General features: G+C 46.1%; 1 protein-coding gene across 1 annotated transcript in view; it reads right to left on the minus strand.

The window, feature by feature from the left end:
* The window catches only part of LOC135821147 (uncharacterized), a 65778-nt gene extending 57490 nt beyond the window's left edge, over positions 1–8288 (minus strand). Inside the window, exons 1-2 of the mRNA XM_065334210.1 lie at positions 8006–8288; positions 1194–1368 (exon numbers count right to left, since the gene is read on the minus strand). Of these exons, the coding sequence (XP_065190282.1) occupies positions 1194–1357 (164 nt within the window). The 5' untranslated portion in view covers positions 1358–1368; positions 8006–8288. The remainder of the gene's footprint in view (positions 1–1193; positions 1369–8005) is intronic.
* Positions 8289–21945: the final 13657 nt, after the last annotated feature.

A 21945-nucleotide genomic window follows, 5' to 3' on the forward strand; every position in this document is an offset into this window, starting at 1 on the left:
CCGCGCTATGCCTTTTTTATTTTGAAAATTTGTAGCGAAATCAAAACTTCCCGCAAAAATCGATGTTTCTCGTACCAAATTTGTCGCGAAAAAATCTTTCTGCACCCGATGACGCAAAATCTCCATACGAAACATGGTTCGTATGAAAGCCAGTCCACACGGATTCTCCGTGCCGAAAAATCGTATGGAGCACGCCTGGAAAAAAATCCGTAGCGCCCATACGGATTTTGGCACGGAAAATCATACCCGGAACCTCTCTATTATGCTTATACAAGCGCTTGTACGAACATGCTTGTGCACACGCACATGCGTCCACTCGTGCACTTGCTTGCACGCACACATACTTCTCAGGATCACTAATGGCAATGCAGCATTTTGCCATTCCATGCCCCGCCTGAAGGGGGTAAGAGTGACATAAATGAGAACAGAGGGTAGAAGATGTGAATATCTTGGAAATTGATATTGCGTCAAACAAATTCACACGCATGGGCGCGCGCCTGCAGCGTTCCTGTCACCCGAGGTGAACCAGGCTTTGAGTTTAACCTTGGTGTGAAAGTTGTAGCCTGCAGGCACGGTGACCAGACGACTGGTGTACGCATCAGCACGTGACCGCTTCCTCATCCGTGTTCGATTCGGAATAAATGCTGAACGCTGCATCGTAGCCTTTTCGGACCAAAACCAGTCGACTCAGCGTCCAAAAGACTACAACATATGGACCAATCGCGGTCATTCGTGCTTTTATAAGAACGAAACGGCGCTTTTAACATTTTTAATTTGCTATGGTCTAAACGATACATACATATACAGTCATTTGCCAGTTTTGAGACAGAATTCGTTAGAATTTCACCTCGCTAACCCACAAAAATCCGGAGATCGTTAACTTTAATAATATTGACATTAGAATATCTGGTCTTACAGTAGATGTCTGTGTTTCGTGGCAAAAAAATGGGGGGGGGTGGCTTATACTCCGGAAAGGACGGTAGCTGGCAGCAGTGAAAGTCCAAGGAACTACAAGTCACGCTATACTGTCCACTAACACCACCAGTTACTAAACAATCAGCTCATGCGATAGCATTGCACGGCACTGACCGACAGTGCTGACGTTCTACTACTAACGTAGTTCCTTGGTCCTTTCTCTTTTGTATAAATTAAACCTCGGCTCTCCATCCGAGCCCATTCGTTGCAGTACTTACAAGTTAGTGAAATGAGGAGCTCCAAAAATTGGCAGGACAGTAAATCCACTGCATATATAGGAAGCTCCCGCGGGACTACATGTCGATGCCACCACCGCAGCTGAGGCCGCCACGGCATGTATAAGCAAGATGAAAGTTGCAACTCGGCAATGCCAGACGGCCATCCTGGATTCTGCTGAAGAAACAGCAGCACAAAGCATATAAAGAAGAGCAGCTGGCTTCAGCACGTGTTCGGCGCATGGCCCAGTTTCAGCGAGAATTGACCTTCGGGCGAAATCAGTGTTTTTGCGTAAAACCTCGCTCTTCCGCAGGGGCTAAATTAAATATGTCTTGCTTCACTCTTCACATCCAAATTTTACTTTTTACCAGTTGAGGTACCTTTTCTGGACCATTTGGCCCAACTAACTTCTGCGAAAACCAGGCTTAGGGTGAAATCATTTTTTTGAGAAAAATGGTGTTTTGTAAAAAAAAGAACGGTTGTGCCGCGTGGGCGCTCGAGTGCAGCGAAGTGAAACCAAAGAGAATCTCGCTTGTTTGAAGTAGCAGTCATGGCAGGAAGGGTTTCAGCAGTCAGGGAAGTCAAAGGGCTTCCGGCAGAATATTCCCTGCTACTCCTCTAGTCATGGCGACGAGTTTTTAAGCTGATCGAACCGATTCCATCTCCTACACTCAGGGATGACGAAATTTCTGCGCTAGCTGCTGCTGCGGAAAATGGCGAAGAAATCGTCTCCAGTTAGAGTCGTGATGGCGATAGCGAGGAGAACCCAGACGACATCGATCCAGCAATTCAAAGTACGGAGACACTAGCTGTTTCTGGGCCTCACTCAAAGCGAAAACGCGCAGCAGAGCTCATACGTTTGCAGCAAGTTCACAAGGAAAAAGGCTGCAAGCGCAGTGTGAAAACTGTTTTGAATTGAAGTCCTTGGCGATAAAGTGCTACTGTATGCCGGGCGAATGCCGGAGCGAGCAGATCGAGAGGCCCCCACTCGAGATTTTCCTCGCTGGGCAGCTAGCTGAACGGGATTGTACGGCGTGCCGAGATTTCACTTGCTGGTCAGCTCCAAGCACACACTGCAGCACACTATGTGCATACTATGAACAGTGGGACAGTTTGAAAGGCTGTGTTCTTGCTTGTTTCTGAACAGTTGTACAAGATTCACCCTTCAAAAGCTGCCATCTCGACTGGAGTCGGATTTCCTTGTGGTGTGCCGCGCCAGAGCATGCCAGTACATGTATTCAGCCCCAGAATGTGCTGAGTGAGGAGCAAACAAAATTCATGCAGAACTGTGCTACAGCCTGCAGCACCAAGGAGCCACAACAAGCCTGCCCCCACATGCCTTCCTTGTCATGTCACCCAAACAGAAATCATCCATGTCTCTTCCTTCAGTCTGGTGGATAAAAATTCATGCAGAACTGTGCATGGCCACTACAGCCTGCAGCACCAAGGGGCCACAACAAGCCAGCCCCCACATGCCTTCCTTGTCATGTCACCCAAACAGAAATCATCCATGTCTCTTTCTTCAGTCTGGTGGATTTATCTTCGTTCTTTCCTGTGATAACAATTTTATGTTTTTTCGGTTTTTTTATTATAAATACAATACCCTGCTATGTTTGCGATACTTCAATACCACTATGAGTCGATCCACACCTGTAATATTTTGTTTCATGACCTCCCATGCCCAGTAGAAGCTGAAAATGGGAAAAAGTCATTTGTGAAATTTTCACCCTAAGCCTGGTTTTCGCGGATTCTGGGCCATTTTTCAAATCTCAAAATTCGCGGCACCGCACGATGCATTATAGGATCACGAAAAAATCACGAAATACGGGAGCCCGCCAGAGCCGACGCTCGTCTTTTTATGAGTGGACTGTAGATGAGGCGTGCCCGGTCGACCCAGCCCGCCGTCTGGCCACACCTGGCAGGTAGATCCACCGGGAGTACTGCGAGGGAATGCGCTTCAGTTTCCGGCTCGAATCCTAATCTAGATCCGGTGCAACTGGACCATTTTTCTCCTTTTCTCCCTTTTTTGCCCCGCCTGCTGAGCCTGCCATTACGGCCCTGTCATAACTAAAGCTCGGAACCTCAGCTCACAGGGAAACGTCTTTTGCCTCGCCGAAAAGGTAGAAATTCAAACAAACGCTAGAAAGAAGTCCACTCACTTCACTGTGCCATCACGTTGATCACTTTTGAATGAGTCGCCGTTCGGCTCGAAACGGGCGCTTTTGTCACGTGACCGATATCCCTACCATAAGCCATCCATAACCGCATTCGGCTTTTTCGTAAGACCGAACAAGTCAATACTGATGACCCAGGAGCTGATCAGACAAGCATAGCTAGCACATACCGGGATATTTTAATTTATCACAGCGTTTTTTCGTTTCTTTTCGCATCGGAATATTCAGTGTTACGACCCGTGCAGCGTTCGTTCTGAGGCGCTTTCCCGCACTGCCGGCCACGTACCGACGCGCGATAGTGAACCCGATGCCCGCAGGGACTGCGCCGGGACCATGCAGGCTTCCCTGGTCTCGGTAGAGCGGGATTCACAGAAGCTGTTTTTTGCGGTGCGACGGGCGATGCGACGTGCTCTGCGACGGAGGCGTGCGATGCGAACTCGGCGAAATAACTTACCATTCACAGGAGAAGTCAGCGATGCGACGACACCTTGCGGATTTGGCGGGAAGTTCAGTGCAGGTGGGTCCGTCACCATGGTATTCGCGTGGCTTGGTACAAGTTGTACAAATTTACAATGAACTCTTAAACTATTGTACTACTTTGCTGGAGAAAAAGTCAAAATCGTACGCCAAATAGCTTGTCGCATCGCGAAAGTTGAGCCAAGCTCAACTTCTGCGATGGCCCAGTTGCGGCGGCTGCGTGGGCTGCGAGATGGCTACGTTTTGGGGATTTCCCTGTTTCGCGGCCGTCGCATCGCACACCGCATCGCAAAAATGCTTCTGTGAATCCCGCTTTAGAATGTCAGTCAGTTGACTTGTGGTGGTGGTGGTGGTGGTGGTCGCAGTGTATTGACTTCTATAGCTGATGGGTTTCTGAATCACTATGGCCAATGTAGGCGGGAAATATGAAGAGTGAGTGCGTTCGAATACTGCCATAATCAAATTATGAACGGAATCTCGTCATTTGATTTCAAGTCATGAGCCCTGGAATCGGTTTAGAATCCATCGCCCTATTCACAAGTTCTGTTGGCCAGATCTTGGGCATTTTCTGTATCCGAATAATTTCGCCGTGGGGTCGGCGGTGAATTTCCGACTAAGGGGCTATCCGGCATTATCGATAATCCCCCCCCCCCCCCCCAACGAAAAATAGATGGGCTTGACAGCAAGAATGTCTCACGTATCAATATTTTTCCCCTTGACCCACCCAAGCATAAACGAAACTTGTTCTCTTCATGTAAAAGATCGATGATTATGGACGGCCCACTAAGCTCACTACGCCACTCTGGGCTGCTGGCGCTGAGGCTCGAGTGAAACAGGGCACAGCAAGTAGCTGCTAATCTACCAACACGATTCAGGACAGCCGGAGACCGTTTTTTAATTGGTCCGGCAGTAATCTATCCCTTCTTACTGTGTGTGATATGCTGGGTACACGGGAAAACGAGGACCGATGCCAGAGGGAGGTACTATTAATATAGCCGAATAGTACCTCCCTCTGGCATCGGTCCTCGTTTCCCATTTCTCTCTGATTGTAAATTCTGTTCGAATTTGGCTTGTGATTACCGGCACATAATATTATATTTCCATTTTCTCGAGTTCAGCTTTATCGAGCCACATTTCTGTTTTATTCTATCGCCATCATAATACTGGACATCAATGAACCCGTTTGGTTTGCGATGTAAAATAAAACTTCAAACAAACAAACAACACATGCCCTACACAGTCGGAAAGAACAAACATGTGTGGAGGCCACAGCAACACTGTTGGTCCGGTAATAACCTGACCAGCCGGACCGGTTCCGACGGGCCTGTGATTCATACACATGCTGTTTGTGTGTCTCACTCGTGAGCAGCGACACACACACACAGGAAGGCCGTGAATTGAAGTAAGGAATGTGCCTCGAGTAACAATGCTCTGTTCAAAATTTAAAAGAGCAAAAAGAAAGGTTACTGTAAACCATGTTATTTTCGGTGTAATTTAAATTTCGGTGATTTCGGCAGAACAGGCACCTACATTGTCATTGAAATTACACCTAAATGCACTAGAGTATGCACTGTATGTGAAGGGAACGATGGTCACCTAACTTTACATTACACCTCAAACCTGGCAGGTCCCTGGCACCGACATTTTAATGCACCTAAAATCACATGTTTTACAGTAGCTCCTCTCCACAAGATGCTGTGCGTATTTTATCCACAGAACGCACTCTCTGTACAGCACACATGTACACGTTGTGTTAGGTAAACACGCCGACGATTCATCACCACCCACCCGCACCCCTCACTCCCCAAGGTTTCGTTGACCACTCAGCGACAAGAACAAGGCAAATCAGACGCCGGATATGTACAGGAGGGGAGGGAGACAGGCGTAGCAATGGATACTCAGCAGGGGTCAGCGTTGCACATGTGCACAATGCCCCCCCCCCCCCCCAACAAAACAAACAAGCAAACAGGCGCAATGACCAGCACCAGCATAGTTCTTAGGGTTCCCTGTAAGAAGGCAATGACGCCTGTTGGGAATCCCTAGTAAAATAAGAATAAAAAAATAATAATAATAGAGAGGTTGGGCATAACGAAAATTCGTAAAGATCTTTCGGAATCGGAGCTGTCTGGAAGTGACGAAAATTCATAAAGAACATTTTTGGATTTTTGGATTGGTTTATTTAACGTCGAATAACAAACAGGCAGTGTTGCCTTATTACATGAGATCGACTAAAGACAAACAGGAACATCTGTTGTGCTCAACGAAAAACGTAGTGTGACCATGCATGGTGACCCTTTCGAGTACTTTTTCCGCTGTTTGCGCGCTTGGTGAACAATGTTTTGAGTCAAGTGTGTACTCCGGCCCACGTGTAGGCACACGTGAAGCTGCCTGAGAAGGGCCAGGTCCAGCGCGAGATCAAATGTCCTTCGCTGAGACGTCGCAGGGGAAGACGAAGACGCCGAAGTGGCAGAATTCTGCTGCGGGGATTCAGCAGAATAATTTGTCACAGGGCGAGCACTCACAGGACTTCCAGATCTGACAGAACTACGTCAGGCGAAATTACTGGTCAGTCGGCGACACGCATTTTTCACAAAAATTTGCGTTTCACCTGCTGGGAGAGTATGCGTGTACTCGAGTCTCATCCTGAGCATGTTTTTTTCTTCTTTTTTTCAGCTCCAGGTAGCTGTATTTTTCATTGCAAAGCCGTCCGCGATTGTTGTGTTCGTTGTTCGAACGAAGTGGACATTCAATCATGAAGGCAGAGGACATAGGAGCCTGATTGGAGTTTCTCGTGGCATAGTACGGCCACACAGAGACACTTTGGGATTTTCTGAATATAAAATACCGTACGCACGATGCTGAGATCAATTTGTGCGATATCAAATTGTTTGTGATCTACCACATCGAGCAGAACGGGATCCAAACACAAGCTTACCGACGGTTAGGCTGCCGACCTGACTAGACAAATGATCCCTGGCTTCACCAGACGCCAGAAGTCGGACACCATGTCCTTTGTCCATCTCCAAAAAGAACTCCATCTTCGTCGTGAAAAGGCTTGAAATACTCAATATTCAACCGAGATTCGCGGTCTCACCCTTTCTCAGATCGAATCATTTTTTGTTGTAGCAGTTGCAGGGCAGATCCCCGCCACTACTTCAACCGAGAAGATGGCTCCAAAGCATGCCTGGAACAAGCCATATCGAGGTTGCAAGCCACCCCTCTCAGCACTTTTTTTGAAGAAATTCGAAATTTCAATGGTGGAAGATATACTATGAAGAGAATTTCAAAAAGTATGTTTCGCGGAGCGATCGCTCAACCTACATCATTCAAACTTTGCAGGATGGTTCAAACGTACATGCTAGGCATGGAACCACAGAAGATGATATCATAGCTGACACACAGAGTCACACACACAGCAGATTCGTGTGCACAGATACTAAATTAGTGGACGTCGTCATCTTCTTCCCGCTGATCTCAAATGTACTATGACGTGCTATTTCGCCTGACGGCCGAGCGCTGTCCAGGTGACAGAGGATCGCTGAGAGAGCGGGAAAGAGATCCATCAGCTCCACAGGATGCCGAGTAGGAAGAACTCGCAGAACGACTTGAAAAGGCCATGGCGAAAAAAATCTTCACACCACGTGCATCAACACAGCTACATGTACATGTATACAGAAGCTTGCGAGAAAAAGTAGCGAAAGTTCAAAACGCAAGATCTTCAAGTTTCGCGGCCCTCCTTGCGAAAGTTCCTTTCCTTTTTCGTTACTCGTGCCCAGACTACGTCTAAGTTACGAATTTTCGTTATGCACAACCTCTCTAATAGTAGAGTACCACCATTATGCACCTACAGCAACGTACATCAGACTTCTGTGGCTAGTTTCAAACGGGAACAGACAAAAGTCGGCAAAACAGCTTTGCACAACACTGCAGCAGAGAGCATCACTTCTGCTATCGCCCAACGGGTTCAAACATGGTGGAACTTCACAAGGTCGGCTGTCGTCAGAAAAACACCATCAGCTATTGTCTATAAATGTGTAAAAATTCTATCAAAGCGTCGGTGCATGATGCGTAGATCTACCACGCTCTACATTTTCAACACGCGACAGCACCCTACACACTTGCACAAGTTGGCTTCGGAAAATAATAGCCTACAATATCCTAACCTTGCAGTTGTGCCTTGACTCGACGGAAACCAACCGGTGCCTCGAATGTCGATTCGAGATATCTGCTGCCACGTCAATCTTTGAAACTGTGGGTCAGCCTCAGCGAAAGCTAGTTTAGCGACATTACACGGAATGAACGCCGACCGGGAAAAGCAGACTGAAACGGTCCGGCCAGTGGATAGTGCAATCACCTTGCTACAGAATTGATAGTCATGCAGGCGGCTCAAACTGCTCACAACAAGCCACCAACTGAATTTGAGAACTACATGTAGAAACAGCTACGGAGAAATGAACGGCAAGATGACAAAAGCTTTCGTTGTTGGTCAGCCTCTACACACAAAGCTAAAAACAGTTGCATCGCACCCGCTTTTGGTCGCTAAATTACGTCACGCCGATGGACCGGATCACTGTTTGCATCCACACCCGGGGGTACCCACGCTTTCATTTAGCACTAGCACGAGGACAGAGTCAGGTTAGCTAGAATGCGATGATTATGCCTGTTTGTGTTGCGACTTTAAATAAAATTCAACAACAACAATAATATAATCCAACTCATAGTCCTATAAACTCGTAACATTTTGCCCTTCTCCTTTTTCACCATAACTATTAATTCACAGTCAAGTCGGCTGGAACTCTGGGAAAAGCGCGACCTACAAGTGTAGAGAGTTTCAACCAGGACGTCGTGCCCATTTTGTCACTTCCTGTGCGATGCCCTGGCTGCAACCCACTTTGTATAATAGTATCTAAAGGTTTCCCCAGAGGCCGTTTAGGCCTATCGAGGGGGTCTCCATTCTGTACAGTTAGGATGGGAATATGAGAATACTGTACAAGCAGTGAGAAGAGAATGAGAAGTAACACGACGAATAGGACAACTGGAAGTGAGCAAATCAATGAGGAAAACAAGGAATATCAGACTTATCAGTGAATACCTTTGCAGTTGAATTGAAAGTTATCCGTACTATTATGCAGTTTTCTTTGTTTGAAGGACAACTGACGACCACGCTCGCCTAGATATCGATGTCAGTGGATTGTGGGCAGCATTTTGAGCGCAAAATGGCACGCCCTTGTTTGTCCTTGTTCACCCTGTGCCCCAGAAAAACCATTCGCCTGCTGGCATGGCTGTGCTGCACCGATAACCTCCTGTCCTCCGGAAACAGAGCCAGGGCGCTTGCTAGCTTGCTGTTGGAGACGCCAAGCACGGCGTTTACCTCAAATTTCTGCAGGTGGCTCAAAGCAGCGGCCTACCCCACCGCGTACCGAACTTGCCCTTTGAGTGGTATAAAGCGCTTGGTGAGGCCTCCAACGGCATGTATGTGCAAACGACGCATGCGCGCAGCGGCAGGGTGACGAAAACAGCTTCATTTTCGAGTCATGGCATGGGGGCATGCATTGGCACGTATCCGAAAACGCACCCGTGATTCGATTTGAGGGACCGGGGAGCCACTATATTGGGCCACGGCAAGGGGAACTGTACGGATCACTGGGTCAGCTGGCAGACGAAAGGATTATGAATTATTTAAAAGAGTCGGAATACGAATTGCAACAATCAGGACTAGCCAACAGATGATTGTACACTGAAGCCTTGCTATAGTGGATGATGGGACGGACGGTGAAGGGAGCAAAGTGTCGGAGAGCGACGATTGTAGTGATGGTGAGAGTGCCGGTGAGAATGTTAGTGTTGTGCGTAGGTTTCGTGGTAGCAAGTCTTCAGTGTAGAATCATCATTCTGTTGGCTAGTCCTGATTGTTGCAATTCGTATTCCGACTCTTCTTTCACTGTATACATGTATTGCGCCGTGGTCGTCATGGTTATGGACTACAGTTAAAAATTATTTAAAAGATTATATCGCTGGCTACAAGCGAGGGTCACCGGTCCCTGGTTCGAGTCCTGGTGGTGACAGTCAATTTTTTCTTCAGACTTTTCCCGTTTGTCTCTTTCCCTCAAAACCAGTTAATAAAAGATTATTATTATTATTACTTTTCCCGTTTGTCTCTTTCCCTCAAACCAGTTAATAATTGGGGCTCCCCGCGTGCTAGTTTGTACGTGAAGTGTGTGGGTTACAGTGAGGGCTGCGTCCCACAGGCCTGTGTGGATTCACAGGAAATGTGAGTTACGAAGTCTGAAGAAAATGTTGAACGGCCTCTGCTGGGATGACGACTACACCATAGCTCAGTGGTTAGAGCATCGCTGGCTACAAGCGAGGGTCCCTGGTTCGAGTCCTGGTGGTGACAGTCAATTTTTTCTTCAGACTTTTCCCGTTTGTCTCTTTCCCTCAAACCAGTTAATATTATTATTATTATTTTTGTAATACTTACCACAAGTTACCCGTCATGTGTCACACTTCTTTGGATTTTTAACCTTTGTTTTTCCCTTGATCTCTTTAGTTGCGTATTTCCACTGATGATCGCAACGTGAAAATCGATTTTGGAAACACACAAAACCAAACCTTGAACAAATTGTCATGTTGCGTGGTGATGTCTGCGGCATTCATACTTTTCATTGCTATTATTAAACTTTTATCTCCACGTAGATTATTTGTATTATTATTATTATTTTATTTATTTTACTAGGCTGTAGGGTGTTTCCCACGACCTATGGTCTTCTTACGGGAGCCCCTAGAAAGGTTAAGCATGAACGAACAAATGGGCGATAATCTGTACAAGAGCGAACAGTGGAAGGCAGCATATTCCACCGATCAGAACCTATGTAGCCAAGACGAGAAAAACCAGCTTTAGTGTGGGCAGAAGGCAAGGCCAGAGAAAAAGAGATTTGGGACCTAGTGACGGCAGTAGTATGTGCACTGGAGGAGCGGGTATGGAAAATTTCTTTTAGGAGAGAGCTACATGTGCCGCTATGGACAGAGCGAAATACAAGAATAAAAAAGCTTCAAATTGACTCGGACAGAAATGTGAGAGAGATTGTATAGGCTAAGAATATGAGAGGCACTGGTAAAGTTATCGAAACCAAAAACTATTCCTAGACACCTGTTAAATAGCCGGACATACTTATCGAAATAGTAAGAACTGAGGGTGTGGACGTATGCGCTACTTGCATACTCCAATGACGACTGAATAACACTAAGGTAAAAGCTACGCCGTGCGTGGAATGGCAAGAGATGTCTTGACATGCGGTAGGCGCCGAGTTTCCTGTTGACAGACCCAATCAAACCGTCAATTTGTGGCCCAAAAGTCAGGTGCTCGTCAAGGACAATGCCAAGATAGTGTGCGGACTGCGCTCGAAGAACATGGACGCCGTCAATGACGACACTGGCGGAACCAGGCACTGCTGTTGTCTTTCTGTGAAGGAGGAGAAACTTCGTCTTTGCTGGGTTCAGCGTCATGTGCTTCTCTTCCAGGTAGACAGACAGCTTGGCCAGATCTCCGTTCAAAGCTCCGATGACTTCCTCAGCAGAGTCACCAGCTGCATACATATTCACATCATCCGCAAACTGCAGAACTGTGGAACTGTTGACGCATGAGGGAAGACCACGGACATAGAGGCTGAATAGGATAGGTCCCAAACCAGACCACTGCGGAACACCCTGCGTACATGGCACGCGTGGCAGGCCCTCTGGTGCAATGAGCTGCTGCGTTCGATCACTCAGGTAGCTTTTAAACCATGCCAGAGCCGAGTCACCAATCCCACAATCAAATAACTCATTCAACAGCAACTGGTGATTGACGCTGTCAAACGCTTTCCTGACATCAGCGAGCACTACGCCAACAACCTTCCCATTATCCAAATCTTTCATCCAGCTATCAATTGCAACAGCCAGGGCCTCCTCGCACGAGTGATATCGTCTGTATGCAAATTGCTGGGGTGGAATAATGTCGGGATTCTCTCTCAGAAGAAGGCTTAATTGGTTGTACACGTGCTTCTCGAGGACTTTGCTAGCGATCGGTAAAAGTGAAACAGGTCGGTAGTTTCGCGGTTCAGAGCGGTCCCCGCCCTTGAAAAGTGCTCTCACGGATGCATGCTTGAAAAGCGCAGGAAACTTACTCTCCTCAATAGATGCCCTGAGAAGAGCACACAGGGAACCTGCCATCACTTCATGACATTTCTTGAAAAGGATCGGAGGCAACCCGTCTGCTCCGGGAGCTTTATGTGCATTGAGATTACGAAGGATCTTTACAACGTCAGTGACCGTAGGCTGCGAGATAGCCAAAGTCTGGCGATGGAGACCAGATGGGCAGTGAAGGTGTGTCCGAATGGGGTCTGAAACAGTTTGTGCAAATGTGCGGGAGATACTTCATGCTTCTAGAGAGTAAGTCCTCGAGAAGCACGTGTACAACCAATTAAGCCTTCTTCTGAGAGAGAATCCCGACAGTATTCCACCCCAGCAATTTGCATACAGACGATATCACTCGTGTGAGGAGGCCCTGGCTGTTGCAATTGATAGCTGGATGAAAGATTTGGATAATGGGAAGGTTGTTGGCGTAGTGCTCGCTGATGTCAGGAAAGCGTTTGACAGCGTCAATCACCAGTTGCTGTTGAATGAGTTATTTGATTGTGGGATTGGTGACTCGGCTCTGGCATGGTTTAAAAGCTACCTGAGTGATCGAACGCAGCAGCTCATTGCACCAGAGGGCCTGCCACGCGTGCCATGTACGCAGGGTGTTCCGCAGTGGTCTGGTTTGGGACCTATCCTATTCAGCCTCTATGTCCGTGGTCTTCCCTCATGCGTCAACAGTTCCACAGTTCTGCAGTTTGCGGATGATGTCATTGGGCAGATCTGCCCGTTTGGTTTGCGAATTGAAATAAACACAACAACACAACAACATGTGAATATGTATGCAGCTGGTGACTCTGCTGAGGAAGTCATCGGAGCTTTGAACGGAGATCTGGCCAAGCTGTCTGTCTACCTGGAAGAGAAGCGCATGACGCTGAACCCAGCAAAGACGAAGTTCCTCCTCCTTCACAGAAAGACAACAGCAGTGCCTGGTTCCGCCAGTGTCGTCATTGACGGCGTCCATGTTCTTCGAGCGCAGTCCGCACGCCATCTTGGCATTGTCCTTGACGAGCACCTGACTTTTGGGCCACAAATTGACGGTTTGATTGGGTCTGTCAACAGGAAACTCGGCGCCTACCGCATGTCAAGACATCTCTTGCCATTCCACGCACGGCGTAGCTTTTACCTTAGTGTTATTCAGTCGTCATTGGAGTATGCAAGTAGCGCATACGTCCACACCCTCAGTTCTTACTATTTCGATAAGTATGTCCGGCTATTTAACAGGTGTCTAAGAATAGTTTTTGGTTTCGATAACTTTACCAGTGCCTCTCATATTCTTAGCCTATACAATCTCTCTCACATTTCTGTCCGAGTCAATTTGAAGCTTTTTTATTCTTGTATTTCGCTCTGTCCATAGCGGCACATGTAGCTCTCTCCTAAAAGAAATTTTCCATACCCGCTCCTCCAGTGCACATACTACTGCCGTCACTAGGTCCCAAATCTCTTTTTCTCTGGCCTTGCCTTCTGCCCACACTAAAGCTGGTTTTTCTCGTCTTGGCTACATAGGTTCTGATCGGTGGAATATGCTGCCTTCCACTGTTCGCTCTTGTACAGATTATCGCCCATTTGTTCGTTCATGCTTAACCTTTCTAGGGGCTCCCGTAAGAAGACCATAGGTCCGTGGGAAACACCCTAGTAAAATAAATAAAATAATAATAATAATAATAATAATAGCAATGAAAAATATCAATTGTGCACTCATAACCATGTATAAACAATTAAAATGAAACAATTCCAGAACGTTTTCGTGTGACCATCATCAGTGGAACATCGTCACATAGTAAGAATCACTAAAACAACCAGTTATATAGGCATATTAGCTAGAGTAATATGATAAGAAGCGTGAGCATGCAGCACAGCTAGCGGTTATGCATAACGCGTGTAGTGTGAACCTTTGCAGTGTATCTGAGAATGGTAGCAGTAGATGAATGTGGCAGCTGTGAGTGCGTGTGAACAAAAACTGGTGAGTGCGTATTATTTAAAAAGTGTGAGTGCTACAACATTTTCTTTTTGCTTGCATACTCACGCATGCTCACGCTTCTTTTCATATTACTCTAGCTATATAACTGGTTGTTTTAGTGATTCTTACTATGTGACGATGTTCCACTGATGATGGTCACACGAAAACGTTCTGGAATTGTTTCATTTTAATTGTTTATACATGGTTATGAGTGCACAATTGATATTTTTCATTGCTATTTTACGACTGTTGTCTCCTCGTCGGTTATTTAAATAATAATAATAATAATGAAGGTACGTGTTAGGTCGTAAGTATCCACGCAAACACACATCCAGTCAAAATAAGGCACTTGTCAAAGTATCCGAACGTTTTCGGTCCCTTCTCATCAAGGATTATACAGGGAATGGCTCAAGTTGGAAAGACTAAAACTTATATAGCGTAAAGATATGAGAAAATGTGTTGTCGCTACAATTGTTTGGTGTTACTCCTCGTCGAGGTGTTAACAATGTAACTTAATTTGCTCACTATGTTCTTGTCGCTATTATTATGTCCTTCGAGTTTTGTGTCGTGCTGAACTTGATACTTTTTTCACCTTGTCACGAGTGTTGTTATCTCATATCTTTACGCTATATAAGTTTTAGTCTTTCCAACTTGAGCCATTCCCTGTATAATCCTTGATGAGAAGGGACCGAAAACGTTCGGATACTTTGACAAGTGCCTTATTTTGACTGGATGTGTGTTTGCGTGGATACTTACGACCTAACACGTACCTTCGTTATTAAAGTATTATCCGCCTCCGACTTCTTGTAAAATAATAATAATAATAATAATAATAATAAGGCGACGTGGAGACAATAATCTTAATAATGCAATGAATATAACTAAATGCGCACTCATATCACAACCATGGGGACGAATCATGTATTCCAGAACGTTTTCTTGTCACAATTATCAATGGAATTCGTGACTAAAGAGAATGATGAAACTACAAGTCTTTAGTCACGAATTCCATTGATAATTGTGACAAGAAAACGTTCTGGAATACATGATTCGTCCCCATGGTTGTGATATGAGTGCGCATTTAGTTATATTCATTGCATTATTAATAATAATAATAATAATAATAACAAAAAAGGCCTACAACAAAAAGCCACTCAATAACTGCAAAGGCCGCTAAGTTCCTGTCGAGTTTGGATCTGCCAGCAGCTGGACCAGCTTTACCCAATAAGCATACCATTAAACAAGCGTGCGCTGAGCGAAAATCCAAAACACTTTCCACTATGCCGCTGCATGGGAGATATTGGAGCCGATTGGAGGAGAATCGCCTAGATAAGGAGCTTACCTTCATGTGGTTGAAATCAAGGACACTGAAACCTTCAACTGAAGGCATGATTATGGCAGCACAAGACCAATCCCTCAAAACGAAAAATTACCAATACGCCATAATGAAGTCAATTGCTCGAACTGATGCCAATTGCAGGCTTTGCAAGGGCAGCTTAGAAACAATTGACCACATTGTCAGTGCCTGCCCAGTTCTTGCTCGGACCAGTTACATTGAACGACATAACCGGATAGTAAAGTATGTGCACTTCGAAATGTGTAAAGCACGAGATCTACCTACTGGTGCTTCACGATTCGACCACCAGCTCAAGGCATTGGTCAAGAGTGATCAGTATCGCCTCTATTGGGAGTATTCGGTCCCAACTGACCTGAAACTATCAGCAAACAGGCCCGATCTGCTCCTTGTTGATGACAAGGAGCGCATCGACTACATTATAGACATCAGCGTTCCTGGTGAGAACAACATCAATAAGAAAATGGCTGAAAAGCGCTCGAAGTATTATGATTTGAAGCGGGAGATTTCGAGGATTTGGTCCCTCACCCAGGTTGACGTGGTCCCTGTGGTTGTTGGTGCCCTGGGAGGCTTGGTGGGGGAGACTCCTCAATGCCTTCGGACTATGCAGGGAGGAGACCTGGCTATTGTGCAACAGGAGGCTATACAAGGTTCGATTAAAATACTAAGAACTATCCTTAACATGTAGATGCACCTCTGCTGCGTTTGCATGTTCAATAGCTAAGAGACTTGAATAACGACTGATAAAGACTGATATTTCCTTTGTTACTACTCCCTTCATTGGTTGATGTATTTTGCCTGTCGCTGCAAATTCTTTATTATTGTTTTGATGTTGGAGTTCGGATTGAGTTTCTTTCCTTTCTTCCTCTTCCTTCAACTAGTTCTTGTCCCTTTGGTTTTTAGGTTTTATTTATTTATTTATTTATTTTTGTTTTTGTTTGTTCACTTTCTTTTTTGCTGTCCCACCCATGGAAATATTTCCCGGTGGGTCTGGCTTATCGCCTTCGAAAGAAGTGAATAAAGGAGAGATAATAATAAAATAACTTATCTCCGTAAGAAGACCTTGAGTCTGTGGGGATTGCCCTATCAAAATATGAATAAATCATAAAAATAATAATAAGAAGAAAAGGGTTTGCTCCCCACACCGGAGCTCGCGCTATTCCGCCGACTTTACTTGACACTTGACTGACTCACGACTGCCATCCAGAGCACACGAGAAGTCCATCGAACCTTCGACTCGGCAAACCTGCAAGAAAGCACCACTCCCTGCTCAATACACAGTGTTTCGGGGAATTCACCCCTCATCAGTTGAGCTTGAGTAGGCTGAGGAAGATTGTGCCTGAAGAGCACCACTTATATAGTGCTCTCCAGGCACAAACATCACCAGGGATACAAACTTACAGAGACGCTCCGTATCCAGCGCGACAAACACCTCGTGAACACCAGATAGCAGCGTGAGTCAGTGTCGCTCCTGGACGGTGAGACAGACGTCGAGGACCCTCGGTCATTCGCAACGCTGTCACCTCCAAATCAACTAGTCGCAAGCCCGCGCTGGGCACAACAGTACGAAGTAGTGGTTGCGACTTCGGCGATGATTTGTAAGAAAAGGGTTTGCTCCCCACACCGGAGCTCCGGAGGTGTGGGGAGCAAACCCTTTTCTTACAAATCATCGCCGAAGTCGCAACCACTACTTCGTAATAATAATAATAATAATAATAATAATAAACACAGCTCGCATCTTCCCTGAACCTGTTAGACAGGAGCAGAGTCGACGCATCTGTCAACAGTGTCAAGCCAAGTTAGTCTATCTCCAGCAGCTTGGAGAGCGCTCTCCACGGAGAGATCCGCTGCCTTCAGGTCGTGCCGAATCGTATCTATCCACCGCAATGGCGGACGGCCACGGGGTTTTTTTATGTCGTTTGTGTTGATTGATAATAATAATAATAATAATCTGGAAAGACTTTCATGCAATTGGTGCGCCACTACGCCCCGTTTCATCAATGCAGAGGACAGACCGTTTCGATTGGCCATGTATTAGCATTGATTGAGCTGCTTAAACGCATGGCAACGATTGAGTACATGCAGCCACAGGCAGTAGCTGAGCAGCAGGGCTCAGACACAGCGATCAGAGAAAAGAACTTGAAAACAAGAAATGATTGGAGAGAGAAAGAACAAACAATGCATGATAGACATTGTCCTCGAGTAACTAGACTACTGGCATCAAATCAATAGGTCGTCTCTCAAAGTTTTGCAGTTGGAATGCATGGCTGCACACACTACAGATAGATTAGTAATACATGATGTACATTACCAGAATCCGTAAACTGTACCCTAGAGTCTGATGTACTTCGAATTACAAATAACATAGCCGGCCAGAGTAGCAGTGTCAGAGGAAACATCACGGAAGACAACGACTACTGCAGTTCACTTCGGCTCATTACAGATATTATGCTGTGATTGTTATCAACATGAAAAGTTGAAAACTAGCATACAGTGTGTAAAGAGTGTGTGGCATGATCGAATGGGCCTACCAGGTTGCCAGGGCAAGTACAGTCTGTAGGCAGTTAAACAGATAGAAATGTTACACCAATGCTGCAACACGATGACAGCTGTGGTGATGGAGATCTTGGACCAGGCATGTGTAGTAGTAATCCAACGGCTCTGTATTAAACATAAGAAACAAAAGACAAGGTGGATCAGATATATTACCCGTGACTGCCTGCAGCCAAGGAAGTTCAACACAAATAAGAGGTACCCAGCCTGGATGAAGATTAGACAATAATATTACTCACACTGGACAGTGTCGTCATCTTCTTGAATTATGGGATGACCTGACTCCTCGCGGTTGCTACACTCGCTACTGCATCCACAAACATCCGTGCAGGGAAGGGATTGGCTGCGGCATGAGCATCTATTCCCTTGGCAGCCGGTCTTGCAGGAACACTTCACAAATTCCAAGATTGCTTGTGGTGCTGCAGCTACCGAGAGCCAATCAATGCGCAGCTGGCCATTGGACAGCTACCAACCATGGCTTCCAGCGTACGCTTCAGGGACAGGGGGCTGGGCTTCTAGAGCACGTCGCCAAACAGCCGCCTGGAAGTTGGCCCTTGCTGCGTGTTTACGCAGAGCATCGTGGCATGGGGGCAGTCTGCTCGAATCCTTGGCGTTATCCAGCAAGCAAAACAACTCGTACCGTAAGCTATTAACGCTTGACTGGTTTGACCGGCCATACGGCATGCAGACAAACCGCTCGATTTCTGCCATGGCGCCTGCTGACAGCGGGTTGAAGGCTTTGCCAAGTTCGGCCATTGAACTTCGTGCCAGGTCTCCCTTGCTTCCATCATTGGTCAGGAGCTGATACTGCAGAACACTGAACATCGTTTGCACATCAATAGTAAATACTCCGGCATTTCGCCAACATCAGGTCAACCTGATGATTTGAAACGATCTTCAGTGTTTTGTAGAGGTACTTTGGGAACGAGCTTCACAGCTCGAATACCTTTCAAACTGTATGTAAAGACGACAAGAACATGTCAACACTGCTGTCTACACAGGTCACGCTGCTCCAACTACTTAGTACAGTCCTTTGCGGATAATGCCGGCAGAAAAATTGGCAGAATTCGGTACGTTTTCTGGTAAGTTTCATGCACGTTTGGTATGTGGATAAAGAATTCGAGGAATTGCCCGCCATAAGGTTCTGCCAATTTCACTGCTTTTCAAGCAGAATCTGCCACTTTTCCGAGCATTATCCGCCAATGCCTACAAACAGGTGATGGCGCCGCCTTGACAAACATGTGAGCGACATGTTGAGTAAGGGGTGGTGCTTTTTTATACGTTTGTCGAGTGGAATGTTCGATGGGCTTCTCATGTTCTCTGGATAATAGTCGTGAGTCAGTCAAGCGTGAAGTCAAGTCGGGGGAAAAGCGCGAGCTCCAGAGTGGGAAGCAAGGACCTTCCTACCATAATCCCCACATACATGACTTTTGTATAAGTGCATCCGCTTTAAAATTATTATACTACCGGTAGTAAGCGAAAACTTACTGCAAAACAGATCTTATTATGCGCAATAAACATGATAAAGGTCTGTCTATATCCTAATCAATGGTGTTATCACTATGCTTAGTGGTATATGTACATGTATATTCAGCTCCCGGATGTTTTAGCAATAATTATATTGTTAATTGTGTTCACATAATTATAAGCACACTAGCAGCACCCCCGGCCAGCGTTGCCTGGCCGAACGTGGCATGCGGGTGAAGCAAGTACATGAACAGCACACGTGCTCAGCACGTGGTGGTGGCCAGACCGCTGAAGTCCTGGTGAGGGAGGTTCTTCATTGTTGGAAGGAGAAGGAGGGACGTCTGTTACGCCTTCGGGAGGCTGGTCAGGGTTGTCCATCACCTGGTGGCGGATGAAGCGGCTCAAAACATTCATAAACTTACGAACAAAAGTGCGATGCGCTCTTTTTTTGGATTGGATTGGATTTTTATTTATAGTGGTGACTATAACAGACAATTGCCTAATAACAATAGACCCACTCGAGGGAAAGATGCAAAAAGATATGAATAATTAATATAATAATAGACTACCGGTATTGGATAGGTGATCATGTTCGCATTTTGCATAGCTGAAAGTCATAATTACTAGCGTGAAAAAGCAAGGCATTGGGGTAACAGTTTCTTAAAACGGGCGGAGTTATCCACACAGCGAGCTAGAGGGTGCAAATCATTCCACAGCTTAGCACATTGGAAGGAAGCGCCATGACGGGCAAAGGCAGTTCTGAGCATGGGCAACTTAAGAGTGCGTGATACAAGGCTGCGCGTTGCAAGACCATTATTTAAACGCTCGAACATTTGACTTAATGTGACACTACAGCGGCCTTCCAAACAGCGCCACGTCAGATACAGTAATTTCTTGCAATACATGGTTGCCAAACGATCTAGACCAAGTCTCGCAAATAAAGGGCTTGATGGGCTACAAAAACCAGTATCGTACACTGAACGCAAAGCTCGCTTTAGCATTCGTTCAAGCCTACCTAACTGGGTTAAGGAAAGGCCAGCAGAAAAACAATTTGATGCATATAGAAAATCTGGCAACACTAGGCACTTTACGAAGGTTTCTCGGCAAGTCAGCGGAATATTGTGTCGATTTCGGAACAGAATACCAATTTTACTGGCTAGTTTGGAGACCATAGAATCAACTTGAGTGCTCCAAGAAAGATCCTGGTCCAAATGTATTCCAAGGTACTTTGCACATGTCACTTGCTTGAGCTGCACTCCATGGCAGTAGACTGCAAATTGGTGGTCAGTAATATGTGGCGTAGACAGGAAGAGCACTTGTGTCTTCCGAGCATTTAGAATTAAATTGCGGTTTGACAGCCAGGTACTAATGGCTGAGACAGCTGCAGACAGGGAGTTGCTAAGCGCATTCTTCTGCGTACCGCAAACATACAATAGAATATCGTCAGCAAATTGAATAACTTTCACACAAAACTCGGAGACAATGGACTGGATCGAACGAACATAGAGTACAAAAAGCAGCGGACCAAGAACAGAGCCCTGGGGAACGCCACACATGCAGGGGAAAGGAGGGCTATAGTTCTCAGCAATGTGCACTATTTGGCGACGATTGGACAAATAGTCGGCAAACCAAACTAATGCTGAGCCAGATATGCCAAGCTCAAACAAATCATTAATGAGCACTTGGTGCCTGACCTTGTCAAATGCTTTGGACATATCCACGAGCACAGCACCAGTAATTTGTCCGGCATCGCGAGCGCGAACAAACGTGTCCGTGACGAAAACTAGAGCGTCTTCCGTTGAATGTTGACGTCTAAAGCCAAACTGACAGGGAGGGTACAAATTCTCCTTGTCCAGAAATGAGGATAGTTGTCTATGGACAATTCGTTCTAACAGCTTCGACACAATTGGCAGGAGAGACACAGGGCGATAATTTCCCGGATCTTGAGGATTTCCAGCCTTGAATACCGGCGTGACATGTCCCAACTTCATGCCGTCCGGCACAGAACCAACAGCAAGAGATGCATTAAATATCAATGTTAAGGAGGGAGCTAGCAAATCAGCGCAGGACTTCAGAAGAAATGCGGGTATTCCATCACTGCCTGTCGCTTTGCTGGTGTCCAAGGAACCCAACAGTTTACGCACACAACCTATTGACACCGAACTGAAGGATGTAAAACCTTTAGGTCCCACTGGGCCCTGTGGAAGACACAGTTCAGGTGCTCGTTGTTGATCACTGACAACATCAGCAAATACACACCCAATGTTGCTTGCAGAGCATTGTGGAACGGATTGAACACGTTGTCTTCCGGATAACTCGTTCAAAACCTTCCACGTTTTCCTGGGATTACCTTGAACACTGGTGAACTTAGACTGAAAAAAATTCGTCTTCAATTCACGGTTCATACGAGTCACGATACGCCTGGCTTCTTTAAACGCATCGTAATCAGTCTGGCACTTAGATTGCAGCCATTTCCGATGAGCGTGGTTACGTCGTCGTATCAACAGGAACAAATGTTCATTGACCCATGGTGAATGCTGTCTTGGTCGGGAAGACGCGTGGCGCAATGGAGCATGTGCATCAAGAATGGGCACAAC

Source organism: Sycon ciliatum, chromosome 7, assembly GCF_964019385.1.
Source record: "Sycon ciliatum chromosome 7, ocSycCili1.1, whole genome shotgun sequence".
NCBI lineage: Eukaryota > Metazoa > Porifera > Calcarea > Leucosolenida > Sycettidae > Sycon > Sycon ciliatum.